General features: G+C 38.1%; 1 protein-coding gene across 2 annotated transcripts in view; it reads left to right on the top strand.

The window, feature by feature from the left end:
- LOC120543171 (tubby-related protein 3-like) overlaps positions 1–17173 on the top strand; it is a 71658-nt gene extending 54485 nt beyond the window's left edge. For both annotated transcript variants that reach the window (XM_039776081.1, XM_039776082.1), the window contains 5 exons: positions 3806–3918; positions 4025–4139; positions 7408–7506; positions 7621–7792; positions 16885–17173. In XM_039776081.1, the coding sequence (XP_039632015.1) occupies positions 3806–3918; positions 4025–4139; positions 7408–7506; positions 7621–7792; positions 16885–17018 (633 nt within the window). In that variant the 3' untranslated portion in view covers positions 17019–17173. The remainder of the gene's footprint in view (positions 1–3805; positions 3919–4024; positions 4140–7407; positions 7507–7620; positions 7793–16884) is intronic.
- Positions 17174–17679: the final 506 nt, after the last annotated feature.

The raw sequence follows: 17679 nt of genomic DNA on the forward strand, positions 1-17679 counted from the left end.
TGAGGAGGCTGGAAAGAGGTGTGTGGTGCTCCCAATATCTATCCAAAAGGACAAAGGTCCAAGTCTTTAGAGTCCTGGTGCTTCCTGTCTTGCTATATGGTTGCGAGACATGGATGCTATCCAGTGACCTGAGACGAAGACTGGACTCTTTCGGTTCTATGTCTCTTCGGAGAATCCTTGGGTACTGCTGTTTTGATTTTGTGTCGAATCAGTGGTTGCTCACAGCGTCCCAAATGAAGAACATTATCTGCATTGTGAGGGTGCATCAGTTACAGCACTACGGCCATATAGTGCAATTCTCTTGAGGGTGATTTGGCTTGCAGGATCTTGTTGAGGGCCTGACTGGCTGAACCAGGCCAAGGGGAATTCCATGTAACACCTGGCTGCAGCAGATAGATGGTAATTTCTGAAGGGTAGGAATGGGCCATGTGTCTGCTTGGGAGGTAGCCAGCCAGAATCCCAAGGTGTTTCGTCATGTGGTGGGTGCAGCAAGGCGCTGTACCAATACATACTCCCCAACCTGACCTCACCTGCCTTGAAGTACTTTCTGCATTGGTTCCATATTCTGAGTGATTGATGGACAATTGGTATATTGATGATAATTAGTATTTATTGGGGTACAAAGCAGGGAATATAAAAAAGGACAGCAAGATTGTATTTCTATTGCAGAACAGGCTTGTATATATTCAACCATTTGTGTCAATTTCACAGACTTTTCACATTGTATATTTGCCGCCCAGTAATAAAATTGAAAGTTAAGTAGTACCAGGCCACCTTCTGCTTTAGGTCTTTGTAGAGTCACCTTTTGAATGCATGGACATCTCAATTTCCAGATAAATGAGGTTATAATTAAGTCTTAATTTCTTAAAGAATGATTTCTTAATGTATATAGGAATGCTCTGAAACAGAAACAGAAGCTTGGGAAAGATGTTCATCTTGACAGTATTGATTCTCCCTACTAAAAAGAGATGGAGAGCTGTTCACAGTTTGTTTGATTTTTTTTCCAAGCTGACAGCAAAATTGTGTTGAAAATGATCTTTGTATTTACTTGTGATTTTTAATCCTAGAGAGATGACTTCTATCTTTTTCTTGATATAATAACCATAGGACTTCTGAAGCTCACTGACATGTTGCAGTGCAATAAACAGGCTAGATAAAGGATAGATTGATTGACCAAAGAAACATATGTTCTTCTTGATTTGCAAAGGTTTTGGATGTTCCAACCGAGTTGACATGGTGGAATAGTGTTCAACAACTCCCAACTCACAGATTTAAAGTTGATTTGAATCTCAGCTTTGCCTGTGTTTATGTGGAATTTGTATATTGTTATCTTCTTTCTGAGGGTTTTTTCTTTGGTATTTCCAATTTTTCTTCCATGCATTTTAAGTTAATAGATGATAATAGAAATTGCATCATGTTAGTGAGATTTTGCATGTGTAATATTTTTTATTAGTTTATATTGATATTCCAGTGACATCATTTTGTCACCATTGTGTTTCATTTCTATGGGCACTACCATTTTATGTGTCTAGCTGCTGTGATGCTGTGTGGTTACTAGGCATGCAATACATGTGAAATGTGACCTTTGACATCATGGCAGCCATGATTTAAGAAGGTCATATTAGTTGAACAGTGTTTGAAGTATAAATTAGACTTATCAAGCAAAACAAAACTACATTCTGATAGTGGTCTAGAATTAATTTGATTCTTTGATTTTAAGTGTGGTGTTTGATATACCATTTAGCATATCAACCTCTGCAACTTGCATAAACCTCAAAAATAAGTCAGTACATGATGTCTGCCATTCTGAAAATTCAAACTGTTCAAGGAGGCTGGTAATTGTGTTCTCAATGAACATCACTCTGCCCTGCAATAGATGAGTTTCCAGTAGCATACTGTCACCAAAATCTTGGTCCGAGCAGTTTAAATAAATAAATGCATGGATCACACCACCTTGTATGTAACTATTTATTAATCAACATGTGTCATGTGTACATAAGTGCCTCTTTCTGTTTTTACAAGATGCAGTGACAAAGGAAAACTGGAATTGCAGAAAATCTAACACTTTATGCACCTGCAAAATCTTGTAATATGTGGCTAACATGGTCAATATACCTGTTAGACACACTTCACCTCAAAATATTTTGCAAATGCCCACAGAAGGCACATTGCAATGTTTAGCTTTACAAGGTAATATTTGAATAGCACATTAATATTTCACTTAAACTGCCTTTACTATCACATATAAATAATCGACTTAAACAAAAAATCATAATGCATAGTGTTGAAAAAGAAACACCTAAAAGCAGCCTGCTTCTCCAAGACACAATGTTGCTCAACAGTTAGCAATAGCATTTCATAACATTTCTGAGTTATGCCTTTCTGAACTCTGATTACATTTCCTAGTAATGAAGTTACACATCATAATCACATAATAATTATTGATTTAACTAGGGTGTTGTTAATGATATTGCACATATGCCTCTAAGCAAATAAAATGTAAATGTTGCAAATGTCTTGAGGGACGGGCAGGTATATTCCATTTCACATAATATTCAAATATGGCTACCTGATCAGCATCCTTGGACAAATTTGCACTGTGAATACTTACTGTTTTCACACAGATGAACACCTACTGAATATGTGTTATTATTTTACAATATTAGATGATGGTTTTACTTTTTCTTTTGATTTTGAGATTGAGTTTTACTTTGAAAGATAATACATTTTCACTTTTACAGTGCATTGAAAGAATATAACTAATAGAGAGAATTTAATTCTAGTTTCAGGAAGATAAAGAGATTGTACTGTAGTGTGTCTGGGAACTTTTATAATTAAATATATGATAGCTGCATTAATATTTAATGTATTATAATGTACAGATCAAATTATAGGAAATTAGGTTTACAGATGCAAAAAGACTCACTCGATAACCAATCAAATGAAAACATTGTAGGTGTCATATGTTGTAAAATGCAGTGCTGTATCCCAGCAAGCATTTTAATTTTTCTGTCCCATCTTTTTAATATTCTCACAAAAATGAAGGAGATATCTGTGTACAGTTATCTCAGTCTTTACTTTGTCAGTGAATGTAGGATAGTTAACTACTAAATCTACTGTATGTGCATCTTGATGTCCCCACTATCTCTTGGATCATGGAGTACCTGACCAACACTCCGTAGTTTTGAGTCTTAGGGGCTGCATATCAGAAATGGTGGCATGTAATACTGGGGCACTTCAGGGAACTGTCCTGTCTCCCCTCTTGTTTACCCCCTACACAACAGAATTATAGTACAATACTACCGCTTGCCACCTACAGAAATTCTTAGTTCACTACTCCATCATAGGCTGCTTTAATAAGGGTGACGAGTTGAAGTACAGGAGGCTTGTGGAGGACTTTGCCGTGAGGTGCAGGGAGAACCTCCTTTAGCTCAACATCAGGAAGACAAACAACTTGTTGGTGGACTTGAGGCACACCAAAGATCCTCTAAGATCAGTCACCATTCAGGGGGAGTATGTGGAATTGGTGGTTTAGGTATATGCAGCAAGCTGCTAGAAATATTTTACCAGTCCATAGTAGACTTTTCTACACTATTCTGTGCTGTGGTCTCCTGGGGAAACGATGTTAGTGCAAAAGACACAACATGCCTGAAAACAACCTATGGAGATACTGGAAGCTGTTGTGGAAAATACAATGTTGGCAAAATACCCTCAATCCCCTCTAGGAGGCAATCTTCTGTAGCAATTTAACTTCAGTTTGTGCTGAGCCCATCTGGATAAGCCCTGTCATATTTGCTGTCTGCAGGTGTTCTTAATGGCAGGCAGGAAGCGCAAAAAAAGCAAAACCTCCAACTATCTGGTGTCCACTGATCTCACTGACCTGTCCCGGGAAGGAGCTGGCTACATTGGTAAAGTCAGGTGAGGATGGCAGCTAGCATTGGGTACATAATTGTCAGAAATGAGCTAATGTGCCAAAAGGTAAATTGGCATCTCAGGTACAATAAAGCTGTTGCTGTTTTACCAGGTCCAATGTCCTTGGCACAAAGTTTACTGTTTATGACAATGGTGAAAATCGAAACAAGAAGCCATTCATCAAAGAAGTGGAGTCGGTAAGGCAAGAGCTGGCCACTATCTGCTATGTGAGTACATCCTTGTCTACTAGACATATGGGGGCAGGTGGTGGTCACTTAGGAACCATTTACTGCAAACAAAGCATGTTCTTGGTCTTCTGTCATTGATATTGATTGATATGATCTCTTAAGTTATAAACAAAAAAAAGGTCGATATCATCCATAACTGAGTGGTACATACAACAGGCAGCAGCAACCTCTTCTGATGCAACATACCAGTGATCCATATTGTTTCATTACCTTTTAAAGAATCCACCATTACTAGGAGCTAGGGCTGGTACATGCCATTTTGCAGCTATAGGCAAATAAAAATGGTGCCATTTTCTTGAATTCACATTATCATAACATATACAAGTTGTATGCCACCAAGTATTTGCCCCTACATACACAGAGTAAACATTGCAACACTACAGCACCCACTTTCAACACTTATATGTAGGCTAAGGATATAAATAGTCAATGCTTGAGCCCTCCAAGGCCCACAAGGCTTTAATGATGGTTCAAATCCAGCACCAATGCAAATCTCTGTCACGCATGTGTCAACAAACTCGACTGGAATTTTATGGAGGAAAGTAATTCTGACACCGGAGTACTCTTAAAAGCTATTACCTAGTATGAATATTAACCAATAATGCTGTTTCATTCATTTTAACATTGTTGATAATTCTATGTGAAGAAGATGACATGCAGGAGCTGCTATTGTTAAATCTAAAAACTCTGGTGGAGTAGTATGAAATGCCAGATTTAATTTTGAATTCTTGTTTTCTGTGCATCCTTCTATATATATATATATATGTGTTGCTATGTATACAGACTGAATATTTCAACTACAGGCGATTATGAATTCCCTTCCTGACAACATTTGTAACCCCATTTTATAAGTTGGATTTTGGACTAAACATGTCTGTTAATGGAAATATTGGCAAAAATGCAAAATGCTTAACTAATTTTTCAGAAAGACTTACTGTGTCAAACTTATTCATAAAATGGCAGTCATTCAATATTACTGTACATTAAATCATAAAACACAAAAAATTTAAACCTAAATGACCAAGGGTTGGTGTGGGTTAAGTATAGTGGATTCAGAACTCTTCTCACTTTACACTTTTGTGCTGAAATAATTTTTTCTCCACATCAGGCAACAGGCAGGAATGACAAAGCAAAAGCAGGATTTTAACATTTTTACAATTATTTTTATTGTTTAAAAGTATACAGGCCCTTTACTTAGTACTTTAAGCACTGTTGGCAGCAATGCCAGCCTGGTGTCTTCTTGGCTATGAAGTGACAAGCTTCACACGCCTGGATTTGGGGATTTTCTGCTATTCTGTTCTGCAGGTCCTCTCAAGCTAAGTCAGTTTAGATGGAATCTGTTGGTGAACATCTATTTTCAGGTCTCTCCAGAGATGTTGTGATTGTAATCAAGTCCAGGCCCTAGCTGGGCAACTGAAGGACATTCCCAGAGTTGTCTCTAAGCCACTCCTGTGATATCGTTGCTTTGTGCTTAGTGTTAATTGTTATTTTGGAAGGTGAACCTTTTACCCAGTCTGAGGTCAAGAGCGCTCTGGGGCAAGTTTCCATTAAGGATATCTCTGTATTTTGCGCTGTTAAGTTTCCCTCAACCCTGTTTAATTTCCCAGCCCCTGCCACAAAACACCAACACCATAGCATGATGCTGTCATTGCACAGGTAATAAATAAGCAGTGCCTCATTCCTTCCAGACATGATGCTAATCTTAGTTTCATCAGACCAGAAGATCCTGTTTCTCACAGTCCAATAGTCCTTTAGATGCCATTTTATAAACTCCAATTGGGCTGCTTTGTGTCTTATACTGAGGAGATGCTTCCGCCTGGCCAGTGTGTCATAAAGCCCAAATATGTGAAGTGTTGCAGTCCTTCAGGACGGTTCTCCCATCTCCAAATAAGTTCTGTTGAGCATGAGCCAGAGTTACCATCAGTTTCTTGGCCACCTCTCCAACCTTGGTCCTTCTCCATAATTGCTCAGTTTGGTTAGGTGGCCAGCTCTAGAAAAAGTCAGTAGTTTCAAACTACTTATGTGTAAGAATTATGAATGCAACTGTGCTCTTTTGAACATTCAATGCAGCAAAATTTGTTTTGTAGCCTTCCCAAGATCAGGGCCTATACACAATCAAGTCTGTAAGCTTTGCTGGCATGGTTTTTGCTCAACTGTAGGACCTTTAGACAGGTGCCCTATGTGCCTTTGCTAACTATGTCCAATAATTTTAATTATCCATAGGTGGACTACAAACAAGGTATTGAAACATCTCAATAATGATCAATAGAATGGAATGCACTTGAGTCAAATTTCAAGCATCATACTCATAGCAAAGGGTCTGAATATTTGTTTCAGTGTGATATTTTAGTTTTTTTATTTTTAACAATTTTCAAAAATTTCTAAAATCCTGTTTTCATTTTATAATTCAGGGGCATTGAATATTGCTGGATGTTGGGAAAAAATGAATTGAAATGATTTTCACACAAGGCTGCGATGTAGCAAAATGTGAAAAAAAAGTAGAGATCTGGATATTTTTAGAATCCAATGCAATTTTTGAAAATGACACAGTACCTCATTGAGTTTGAAAAGGCTTAATGATGGCACCAAAAAATACCAGCTGCTGATGACTGGTCCCTCAGCTGAAGCGTACCAAAATTTCTGTATTCCCTGAGAAGGCATGGCTGGGATGCATACTTAGGATGCTGGAAATTTTAAGCAGCAGGTTCTCCTGCTCCTTAAATGAACAGACAGACAGCTGCCCTTCGAGGAGCTTACCTGTGGCGGAGTTTACTGTGTGACTGAGTGAGCAGCCAGTTGCATTCACAGATAAGTGCACACAAAAGTACAAAATGACTGAAAACTGTTCCAAAGTCTGTAGTGTGGTATGCTGTTCCTCACTGTTAGTGATGTTTGCTGTGTGTTCATTTGTGTCAGAAAGTCTGCTCCTTTCATAAGTACAAAAACTGAAGTCACTAAATGAAAATTAATTGAAATTCAATTTTTAGGATTTTATGTGCTTGTTTGTACCTGCAAATTTGTTGAAGCCTAAAGTGACCACAGCCCAAGACCCATTTGAACAATATAAGGTTGTGTTTTTTCTATTATTGGAAATATCTAGCTTTACAAAAGGTGTGAGCAGATGAAGCACTTATCTGACAGCTTATACAGAGATGTAGTGTATTGAAAGAAGCTAATTGTGAATGTATCTCTGGGTAAAGCCGCGCTCTTTCCAGCTCATCACCTTTTTAATGCTCTTCTTTTCAAGGAAACCAATTTGTTAGGGCTGAGAGGTCCGAGGAAGATGACCATTATCATTCCAGGTCTGGATCACAATGATGAGAGGGTGCCTATCCGTCCACGGAATGTAAGGAGCCACTAGCTCTAGACTTCCATTAACACTAGTACAATCAAAGGCCTCTTAACTTTCCTTCATGTATTTCTATGCTATTCATCTAAGTGGTTCTTTCCTTTCTTATAGGAGCATGAGAGCTTAATGGTGCGCCACCAAAATGGGAATTGGGATAGCCTGATTGTGCTGCACAACAAACCGCCCTTCTGGAACAAGGAGACCCAATCTTATGTCTTGAACTTTAAAGGGCGTGTAACGCAAGCCTCTGTGAAGAACTTTCAGATTATCCACATGCAAGACCGTAAGTGTACATGAATTGTTTAATGAAGCTGTGGAAAGTAGGGTCTTTTGCTGCTTACCAGAAGGCTGTTTAGTACGTTGGAGCTTAATCATGTTACTTCGTGTAACACTCTTATGTCAAGCATGTAATTTAATACAGAAAAGTCAAACTAATATCTTAATGTCTTTGTCCTGAACACCCACAAACAAATGGGGACAGAACAGACAGAAACTGGTGGCCTTGATGACCAATGTCGCTCATAGGTTTCTGTATGTTTCTGTAGTGTGGGGGTGGCTTGCCTAAATTACCTATGATTGTCATCATGTTGAAACTCTGGTCTTTTCCAGATGCCTTCTTTATCCATCCTTATATTTCTCAGCATGGGTTACATAGTGGCTTGTATTGCTGCTGCACAGCTTCATAGTCCTGGGTTCAAATCCTAGCCTGGTTATTGTCTTATTTTCCACCCAAACCTCCAACAAGATGCATGTTAAGATGGCCTGTTGTGAGTAATTGGGCATGTCCAGCAGTGGACCATCCCTGTCTCAATGACTGCCCCCTGGCTATGAACTGGATATGCAAGTTTAAATTATTAAAGAATATATAGTCATGGGAAAAAAAAGTACACCCTCTTTCAATTCTGTCATTTTACTAATCAGAGTCTAAATTACAATTGTGCTGTCCTTACTAACATCACATTCTATAAACAGAGAAATCAAAAGTTAGGTGACAAATAAAATATAACACATCTCAGTTTGTTATTGTTTCCAAAAAATAAGTAAATATTCAAAAACATTTTGGAAAAAATAAGTACACTATATAATTTTGTAACATATTGAATGGCCTTTATCATCTATAGCTGAAAGTAAACGTTTTCTGTAGCAGTTTATCTTGTCTCACATTTTTTTAACATTGCTTCTGATCACTAATGTTTGAGGGCATCCATGTTTGTCCAGCTGTCTTAAACTAGCATGGGGTACAGTGTGGAATGAGGTCTCAACTTTGACTTGGTCATTCCAGCACATTGATTTTTTTTTTTTGTTTATGACATTTATGCTAGTTTGCTGGTGTGCTTCATTCTAATCATTGTGCTATTGCATGATCCAGCTTCATCTGAGGTTGAGCAGTTAGATAGATGGCTTCACATTTGCCTCAAGAGTAGTTTTGTATAAAGTGGAGTTCATGGTTGTCTCAATGACTGAAAGTTTCCCAGATGTTATGGCTACAAATTAAGCCCAAATCATTACACCTCCTTCACTATGCATGACAGTTAGCATGAGATGTTTGTAGTGATATGAAGTGTTTAGCTTTCACCAAACATGTCCCTTAGATTGATGACCAAACACCATCTTGTTTTCAACAGTCCAAAGGATACTGTTCAAGAATGTTTGCAGTTTCTTTAGGTGCAATTTGGCAAACCTAAACTGTGCTGCCATATTCTTCTTGTCACCTTTCCATACAAGCCATACCTGTTCAGTCTTTTTGTAATTGTACCTTTGTGAGAATTTAACATGCTTGCCAAGGTCTATATGTCCTGTGACAGTTCTTGGAGGTTTTCTTTGATTTCCTGAGCATGGTTTGACCTTGGGCTGAATTTGCTAGGATGTCTACTCCTGGGAAGGATTGCAACTGTCTTGAAGGCCCACCATTTGAAAACAATCTTTATCACTGCTGAATGATTAAGTTTTCATTTTTTGACAATAGCCTTATAACCCTCCCCAGATTTATGAAAAGCAGCAACTGCTTCTCTGAGGCCATGGCTGATGTTCTTTCTTCTGGGCACAATGTAAACACAGCCCTGAATGCTGCAGAACACCAAACTGCCAAATGTTTGATTTTTTAGAGGTTGTCACACTTTTGATTAGTAATGCCTAGCTGCTAAATACTATTACCAGTTGTGGAAGTTGGAAGGTGGTACTTAGTTTTTCCCTCATGGTTTCTAAATGTTTGCTTACTTTTTGGGGAAAAAAAGGTTGAAATATGTTATGTTTTATTTGTCATCTGAGTTTTGACTTCTCTGTTTGTAGAAATTAATGATGACTGTGATTTAGACCCTGATTAATGAAAGTCACAGAATTGATTGATGGTGTACTTTCTTCTATCCATGACTGTATATTTTACAACATGGGTGACATAAAGATACATTGGTTAATGCTTTGGGTTCCTGGGTTCTAATGTGTGAGTTTTTTCTACCAGTTTGAGTAAGGCTGCACTTCTATTGACTCAACACTTACAAGAAAGTCTCAGTCTCCCCACATAACTCTCTTACACACATTTAAATAATTAAAGAATGGTCAGAGTTCTGGTCCCCTGGTTAGTGCTCTTCTGTGGGTATATTACAGTTGCTCCAGTTCTGTTCATACCCAAAAAAAGAAGGCTTAGAGTTTGATTGAGTGTGCCTAGAGATGAACTGGTATCCCACTGCGGGTTACCTTCTCCATTTTGCCCTGTGTTGCTAGAGAAGACTCTTAGCATCAAAACACATACACGCATCTAATTACTCTTTATGGTCATAAACAGCTTTAGAATATAAAAAAGTGAATTGACTTCTGAACATCATGTCCAGTTATCCACAACAGTGGGCGCACTGTAAGAAAAAGGCAGCAAGACTAAGATTCTGATTCGTGTCTGTGACAAATTCCAAATGACTTGGTCTGCTTGGGGCCTGCTAGTCGGCTATTCTTTGAAACTTCCTGTCACGACTCATACATTTAGAAAATGTATGTTCATAACTTTAAAAATGTACTTGCAATTGTTGCAGTCTTTCTTCAAGCTGTCTTGATGCTTTAAGGATAAGTTTGGTATTTTTCAAGTTTTAAGTTATTTCTTCATAAACATGGTACAGCTCATTTGCCACACAAAATTGTACTTTAATTGCTTTCTATATTTTAACAAAAATACCTTGCTCATTCCGGCACTTTACAATGGAGGGTATGAGGCACAGAGGAAAAGCTTAAACGCTTATTACCAAATACGTCCATTTTTCATACTAAGACAGTTGTCGAGTATTGATCTGCACCTTCCATGTTTCCAATGCATGTTTCTGACAACAAAAGTGATCTGGAAATAATCATTTTACCGCATGTTCCTGGCACTATTTTTCTTGTGGTAAGGATATGTTTTCTATTCTTTTATGTGAGTTCCCACATAGTGTAGGCTATATATGGAAGGAAATCAAACCAAAACCAATCACGTAGCATAAAAAGTTTACTGTGATTTGGCCTGTGGGTTATGTTATTGTGCAACAAGACTACAATAAGTGCTGACCTATCAAGCAAGACTGGTCTTCTTTTAATATGGCTGAAACTCATAATACTGCTGTTTTTTAATTTAAAACTGACATGTATGAACTATTTTAAAAAGTGTGTCCAGTCGCAAGATTCTGCTCAATAATCAACAACTGTCTTGGCTTGAAAAATGGATGCATTTGGTAAGTTTTTAAGATTTTCCTCCATGCCCCATAGACTACAATGTAAAGCACCAGTGCGAGGATGGTATTTTTTTTTTAATTAATAGAAAGCTACAAATTTATAATACAGTTTTGTACAGCAAATACATAAATGGCACATTTTTGAAGAAAATGACTTGAAAAATACCAAACTCATCCCTCTAAGTAGGGTAGCCATGGGGAAAAAAGTTCTGGTTTCAGACTAAGGATTTAATCTGCGGAAGATTATCTGTGTCAAAATTAAATGTAATCCATCATGTCAACTACATTACAATTGCAATGCATACAGGGTATATGCATGTGGTGCATTTCATTCTGGCATGGTTTTATTGTATTATTATTACAGTTTGATATCTCATAATTAAAAACATATCAACCGAAGGCCCGTGATTTTTACTACAGCATACAATTTTCTTGCCATTTTACAATACATTGCCAAAGCATATTGCCTTTTAATTCATGTTCATAGATCGCTTGTCATAACCAAAAGCAACGCGAATGTGTTGCAGTTTGTTTAGCGGCTACAGAATGTGATCAAGTGACTAATCTGCGTCAAAAGGTGGGGCACGGGACACAAACAGTTGGAGCATGAGGCGTTTCACTTCTAAATATTTCAGTGTTCTGGCAGCAACCGTTAAGTTTTGTCAACATGGAATTATTAACCAAAATGATGAGAAGAATATTTTAGGTCTCGCTGAAAATGTTTACTCTTATATTAAGTTGTCTCAACAATATGTTATGTTTCACTTCTGATAGTCCTGACTGATACATGAAGACGTTTAGCAATAGCTGATACTGTGATCACCATTTGAAGGTATTTATAAACCATATTTATAGGCAATTTTCATGTGTCTGCCACTCATGTTGTGAAGAGGGGGGCTGAACGCACCCCTAGGGGATGTGGTCACTCCTCCGAAACCCCCTCTTAAACGGTGATACAATGGGAAACAAACCATCCTCTTTGCTCGATCAGCTGCTGGCTTACTCGTGTGGCACTTCGAACATTTCAAAAGCCTGTACAGCAGCTGTCCTACTCTTTGTATTTTATTTCCAACCCCGGTGCATGGTTAAATCTCTTGGCACAAAGTTTTGTCTCGCAGGATATTAGTTCTTGATATTTTTTAGTTTATAATTTAAAAATGGAATAAGAATCTGAAAATCTGACAACATCACCTTAAAGAATAATACGAAACATATATATGTAGGTTTTAAAATAAGGCCGATTTAAAGCATGACATAAAAACATCACATAAAATCATTGCACTTTTAGGCTTAGGATTTTATATACAGTATATATATATATATATATATATATATATATATATATATATATATATATATATATATGTTGTACTGTATTAGCCATTATGAATGTAGAGAAAAGTCAAGCAAAATGACACCTTTTATTTGCTAACTAAAAAGATTACAATATGCCAGCTTTCGAGGCAACTCAGGCCCCTTCTTCAGGCAAGATGTAATACAGAAGTTCCCTGTTTTTATATACACACTAGGACAAGAAACAACATTGGTAAATCTTTAAATGAGAAATCTTAAATGTAAAAAATTAATAGATTCATTCAGGCTAGGGTTAATTTAACAAGAGAGAGAAGAACAATATATGGTCAAGATCTTTGGATAAGATAACTGTCCAACAAAGTCTTTTGAAGTTTCTAATGAGTTTTTCAAAACAATGTGGATCTGTAGTCAGGTTGTGTTTGTCATTCTGAGAGAGGTAAACAATCCTCATATCTGGCCATAAAACTCTTTATCTTTATGTCTTGCCTGAAGAAGGGGCCTGAGTTGCCTCAAAAGCTTGCATATTTTAATTCTTTTAGTTAGCCAATAAAAGGTGTGATTTTTGCTTGGCTTTTCTCTACATTCAAGCCATATTGTAATGTATTACATTTTAGCATGAGTTTGACTTCCCATTCTTTTTTCTCTCTTGCTGTGTTCTAAAGTTGCCCATAAGCGCTGTGACTTTAAAGTCCCTCTCACAGTGTCCATGGCTGTTGAAGTGGGCCTCTACAGGAACATCTGTGTTGCCACGTTTAATGTGGAACCTGTGTAAATTCATTCTCTGGTGGAGTGTTTGTCCAGTTTCTCCCACACAGAGAGCAGTGTCAGGACATTTCATGCAGAGAATCAGGTAGACCACATTAGATGATATGCAGGAAAATGATCCCTTTATGTGATGTTCAAGTCGGCAGTGTGGTATAACTATACGGTCTGTATAGGCACATGTTTTTTCATCTTTTCTGTAGGCAGGGAGATGTGCCATTTCTGTTGGTTCACTTAGGGAGCTTCGGCCAATTAGTTGCTGAAGGTTTGGTGCTTGTCTGTATGCCAGGATGGAGGTTCAGGAAATACATTTTTCAGTGTTTGGTAATTGTTTAGCATTGGCTGAAGTTCTTTTATAATTTTTCAAAGTGTTTCAAGATGTGGGTTGTAGGTGACAACAATGGGGATGCGGTTCTTGTTGTCTTTGTTTTTGTATTACAGAAGGTTGTCTCTGGGTATGGCAGTAGCTCCTCTTATTTGAGTGTCTGTTGTTTTGGGGGAATAACCTTGTCTGATGAAGTCTTGTCTGAGCTCCTGCAGTTGTTTCTCCCCGTTTGTCGGGTATGAGCAAATACTATTGCTTGGTTGAAAATAATGGAGTGCCTTATATGCTTGGGGTGGAAGCTATTACTTCTTAGGTAGGTCTGTCTGTCTGTTGGTTTGTGAAAAACAGAAGTTACAAGGGTGTTATCTTTCAGTTGAATGGTGGTGTCAAGGAAGTTGACTTCTGTTTTTGAGTAATTCAGCTTCAGCTTCATGTTGGGGTGAAAAGAATTATACTCATTTTGAAAGGAAGGAGGTCCTTCTCACTGGCAGTCCAGATTATGAAGATTTCATCTATGTAACGGAGATACAACATTGGTTTTAAGATGCACATTGACATGAAATCTTCCTCCTCCAATTTTGCCATAAATAGGTTTGCATAGTGAGGTGCAAACTGACAGCCCATTGCAGTCCCCATTTGTTGCAAGTAGAAATCTTGTCCAAAAGAGAATAAATTATGCGTCAGAGTGAATTTTATCATTTCTATTACTGACATGTTGCCTGAGGTACGTTTCACATGCCAATATGCCATCATCATGGGGGATGTTTGTGTAAAGTGCCTCAACATCCATTGTGGCCAGTAAGGTTCCCTCAGGTAAGGGGCATAAAGCAGACAGTTTTTTTAAGAAGTCAGTGGTGTCCTGGATGTAGCTGGTTGTATTACGGGTGAGGGGTTTAAGTATGTGCTCCACCCAAACTGAAACATTTTCTGTAAAGGAGCCAATTCCTGAGATTATAGGCCTTCCTGGGTTCCCTTCTTTGTGGATTTTAGGAAGCATGTAGAAGTAACCCATTTTGAGGTTCTCAGGAATTAAACTGTTTACATGATCCCTGATGTCAAGAGGAAAACTGCTTACTATCTTTTTTAGTTCCTTTTTATAGAGATCTGTTGGGTCTTCTTACAGTTTATAATAATACATAATATTGCACAATTGTCTTTGTGCCTTCTGTATATAATCTGATGTGTTCATGATGACTAAAGCACCCCCTTTTTCTGCTGGTTCGATAATGATTTCTGTATTTTTCCCTTAGTGAATGTATGGCTCGCCACTCATCCCCAGTAATGTTTTCTACCCGATTTTGCTGCCTGTTTAAGATCCCTGTTTTCACTTTTTGTCGGAAGCAGTCTATATAATTATCCAGGGTGGAGTTTTTGCCAGCTTCTGGTGTCCATGTGGATTTATTGGTGGGGTTGTTGTAACTGCTTGATGTTGGTTCCTGTGTGTTACTGTTTTCTTTCTTGTGTAAAAATTATTTTAGTCTGAGTTTTCTGAAGAATTCTTCCATATTACGGCAGAGTCTGATATTGTCAATGGGTTTTGCAGGACAATATGAGAGTCCATTTGTAAGTACTGAAATCTCTGCTTCATTTGGTGTGTATGAGGAGAGATTAACAATGCAGGTCTGTTGCTCTTTGTTTTTTGCTATTAAGTGTCCAGCTTTCTCTCGTAGTCTATGAAGCTTTTTCATTTTGTTGACAATAAGGAGTTTCTGTAGTCTTTTGTAATAGCGATGGAGCTCCTTTACCATCTCCTGCCTGTCATTTCCAAGGAGCAAGGTGAGGTCTTGGATCTCTCTTTGCATGTTCTTTTTGATGTTGTAGATGTAAATTTGGATTAAGTGGTTTCTTATCCTTGGAGATGTCCTAAAACAAAATTGCTCTGCAAACCGAGTATTATAAGTGTGTATGGTTGGATTCCTTATCATGATGCCTTTCGGGATAAGATTTTCCTTTTTACATTTCATTAAGAAGAAGATGCTGCTGTCCATGTGTGCCAGTTTCTTCCACCGGATCATCAATTCCATGTAGTAGCGGTACATTTCGGTGTCTTTATGTCTATAGTACTAGGGTGTTGTACTGTGTTAGCCATTATGAATGTAGTGAGAAGTCAAGCAAAATGACACCTTTTATTGGCTAACTAAAAAGATTACAATATGCAAGCTTTCGAGGCAACTCAGGCCCCTTCTTCAGGCAAGATGTAATACAGAAACTGGAGTTCCCTGTATATATAACGAGAGAGAGTAGGTTGGGGTATAGTTGATGATCTGCAGCTCTTGAATGTGTTCTAAGGATGTTACTATTGCAGTTGAAAATTCACCTCCTGTTTCTGCTACGCTTACATCGGCCTCTTCCAGTAACCATTCAACATGGAATAAGAATGAACCTGCTACTGACGTCACCTCCTTTCACCCGTTCATGTGATGGCTGATCCCCTACCTTATTAACTTCTGGTTCTCCGTCTTTACCTCTGGGTGAACACTTTTTGTGATAGGAACCCTTCTTACCCCAACTGTTTGCAACCCTTGCCTCTCCTTTTGATGCTAATTGGTCATTTGAGTACATTTAGTTTTAGCATGACTAATGTGTGGTCCTAAATCGAAGCACCGTAAACACTGAGTGGCCACTAAGCGAAATGCAATACATTAGTTTTGCTTTTAGTTATGATGCACAATCTATGAACATGAAATTAAACGCAATACACTTTTGTATTGCATTTTAAACTGACATAAAAAGTGTTTGCCATAGTGAAATTAATTGATCATTTGGCTGATAGGTTTTTAATTATGACATGATGAAACCATGCTAAAATGAAATGAACCGTGTGCAAATGCCATAAATTGAAATGTAGTTAACACCATGGATTGCATTTAATTTTTGCACAAGTAATCTTCCATGTTAATCAGTATGAGAAGTGGCTCTCTCAGACCCATAGTAGCTCCTAATTTGAAGGTGTAACAGTATTGGAAGAATGTATATCCTGAGCAACATGTTGTGAATGAGCTCAGACAGCACATATGAAGAGCAGGTGAGCTCACTGATGTACATATGAGTCATAAAAACCAATTTCTGGTTGGTGCTACCAATCACAAATGAAGAATAGTCTACCTCGATTGTGTAGCACATTTAAGTGATCTGAATGTTTTCTTCCTCCATTCAGTTATAGTAATGGTATAAAGATGGCAGTGACAGATTCTACTTGAAGTCCACATTCGGTTTGGCACCAGCTGTTCCATTCTCACTTATTTTTTCTTCTGCTTAACACTTGCTCTTTTTTCTTGGCAGCTGATTACATTGTGATGCAGTTTGGTCGTGTGGCTGAAGATGTCTTCACCATGGACTACAGGTATCCTCTTTGTGCACTGCAAGCCTTTACCATCACACTCACCAGCTTTGACATCAAACTGGCCTGTGAATGACCTGCAGGGCATATCTCAGATTAATTCTAGAATGTCAAATGGGAAAATGCAATTTGGGCATTTAGTTTATTTCTCTTATGTAGACTTCTTACCGCTATCTTTGCCCACTCTGTTTTGTATGTGGTGAGCCACAAAATAAAGCTTTTTTCACCTGCTGTCTGAATATGTGGTTTTTAGAAATGTGCCAACAAGCCATATATTTCATTCTCTTTTTGCCTCCTCTAAATCATCTAACTCATCTTCAGTGCTCATGCTAATGTTGAGGATTCTCAGCTGTGTATGAAGACCATTCCTAGATGCACTTTTGAATGAATCACCTTTTTTCCTGAGTGAGGAGCAACACCTCATCATGTCTGCTAGGCTTTGGAAAAGGATCACTAGAACATCTGCTAAGTAGCTTCTCAAAGACCCTGGTTGAAAGCTGTTACCGGTGGTGCTATGACCCATTTCTGAAAGCAGTGGCTAAGAGCATTGGTAAAGCAATAAGTGCAAGATGATTCCAGTATCCCTAAAGAAGTCCATCTCCTTCAACTAAGATGGAAATTAAGTTCCAAATGAACCAACAGCCAAAGGCAACATCTAACATTCTTCCCACAGCTTCGGGCTGGAAACTAAAAGTAGACCTGGATAGACAACTGAGATTTCCAGAGCACACAGCATC

This window comes from Polypterus senegalus, chromosome 13 (assembly GCF_016835505.1).
Source record: "Polypterus senegalus isolate Bchr_013 chromosome 13, ASM1683550v1, whole genome shotgun sequence".
NCBI classification, from domain to species: Eukaryota; Metazoa; Chordata; class Cladistia; order Polypteriformes; family Polypteridae; genus Polypterus; species Polypterus senegalus.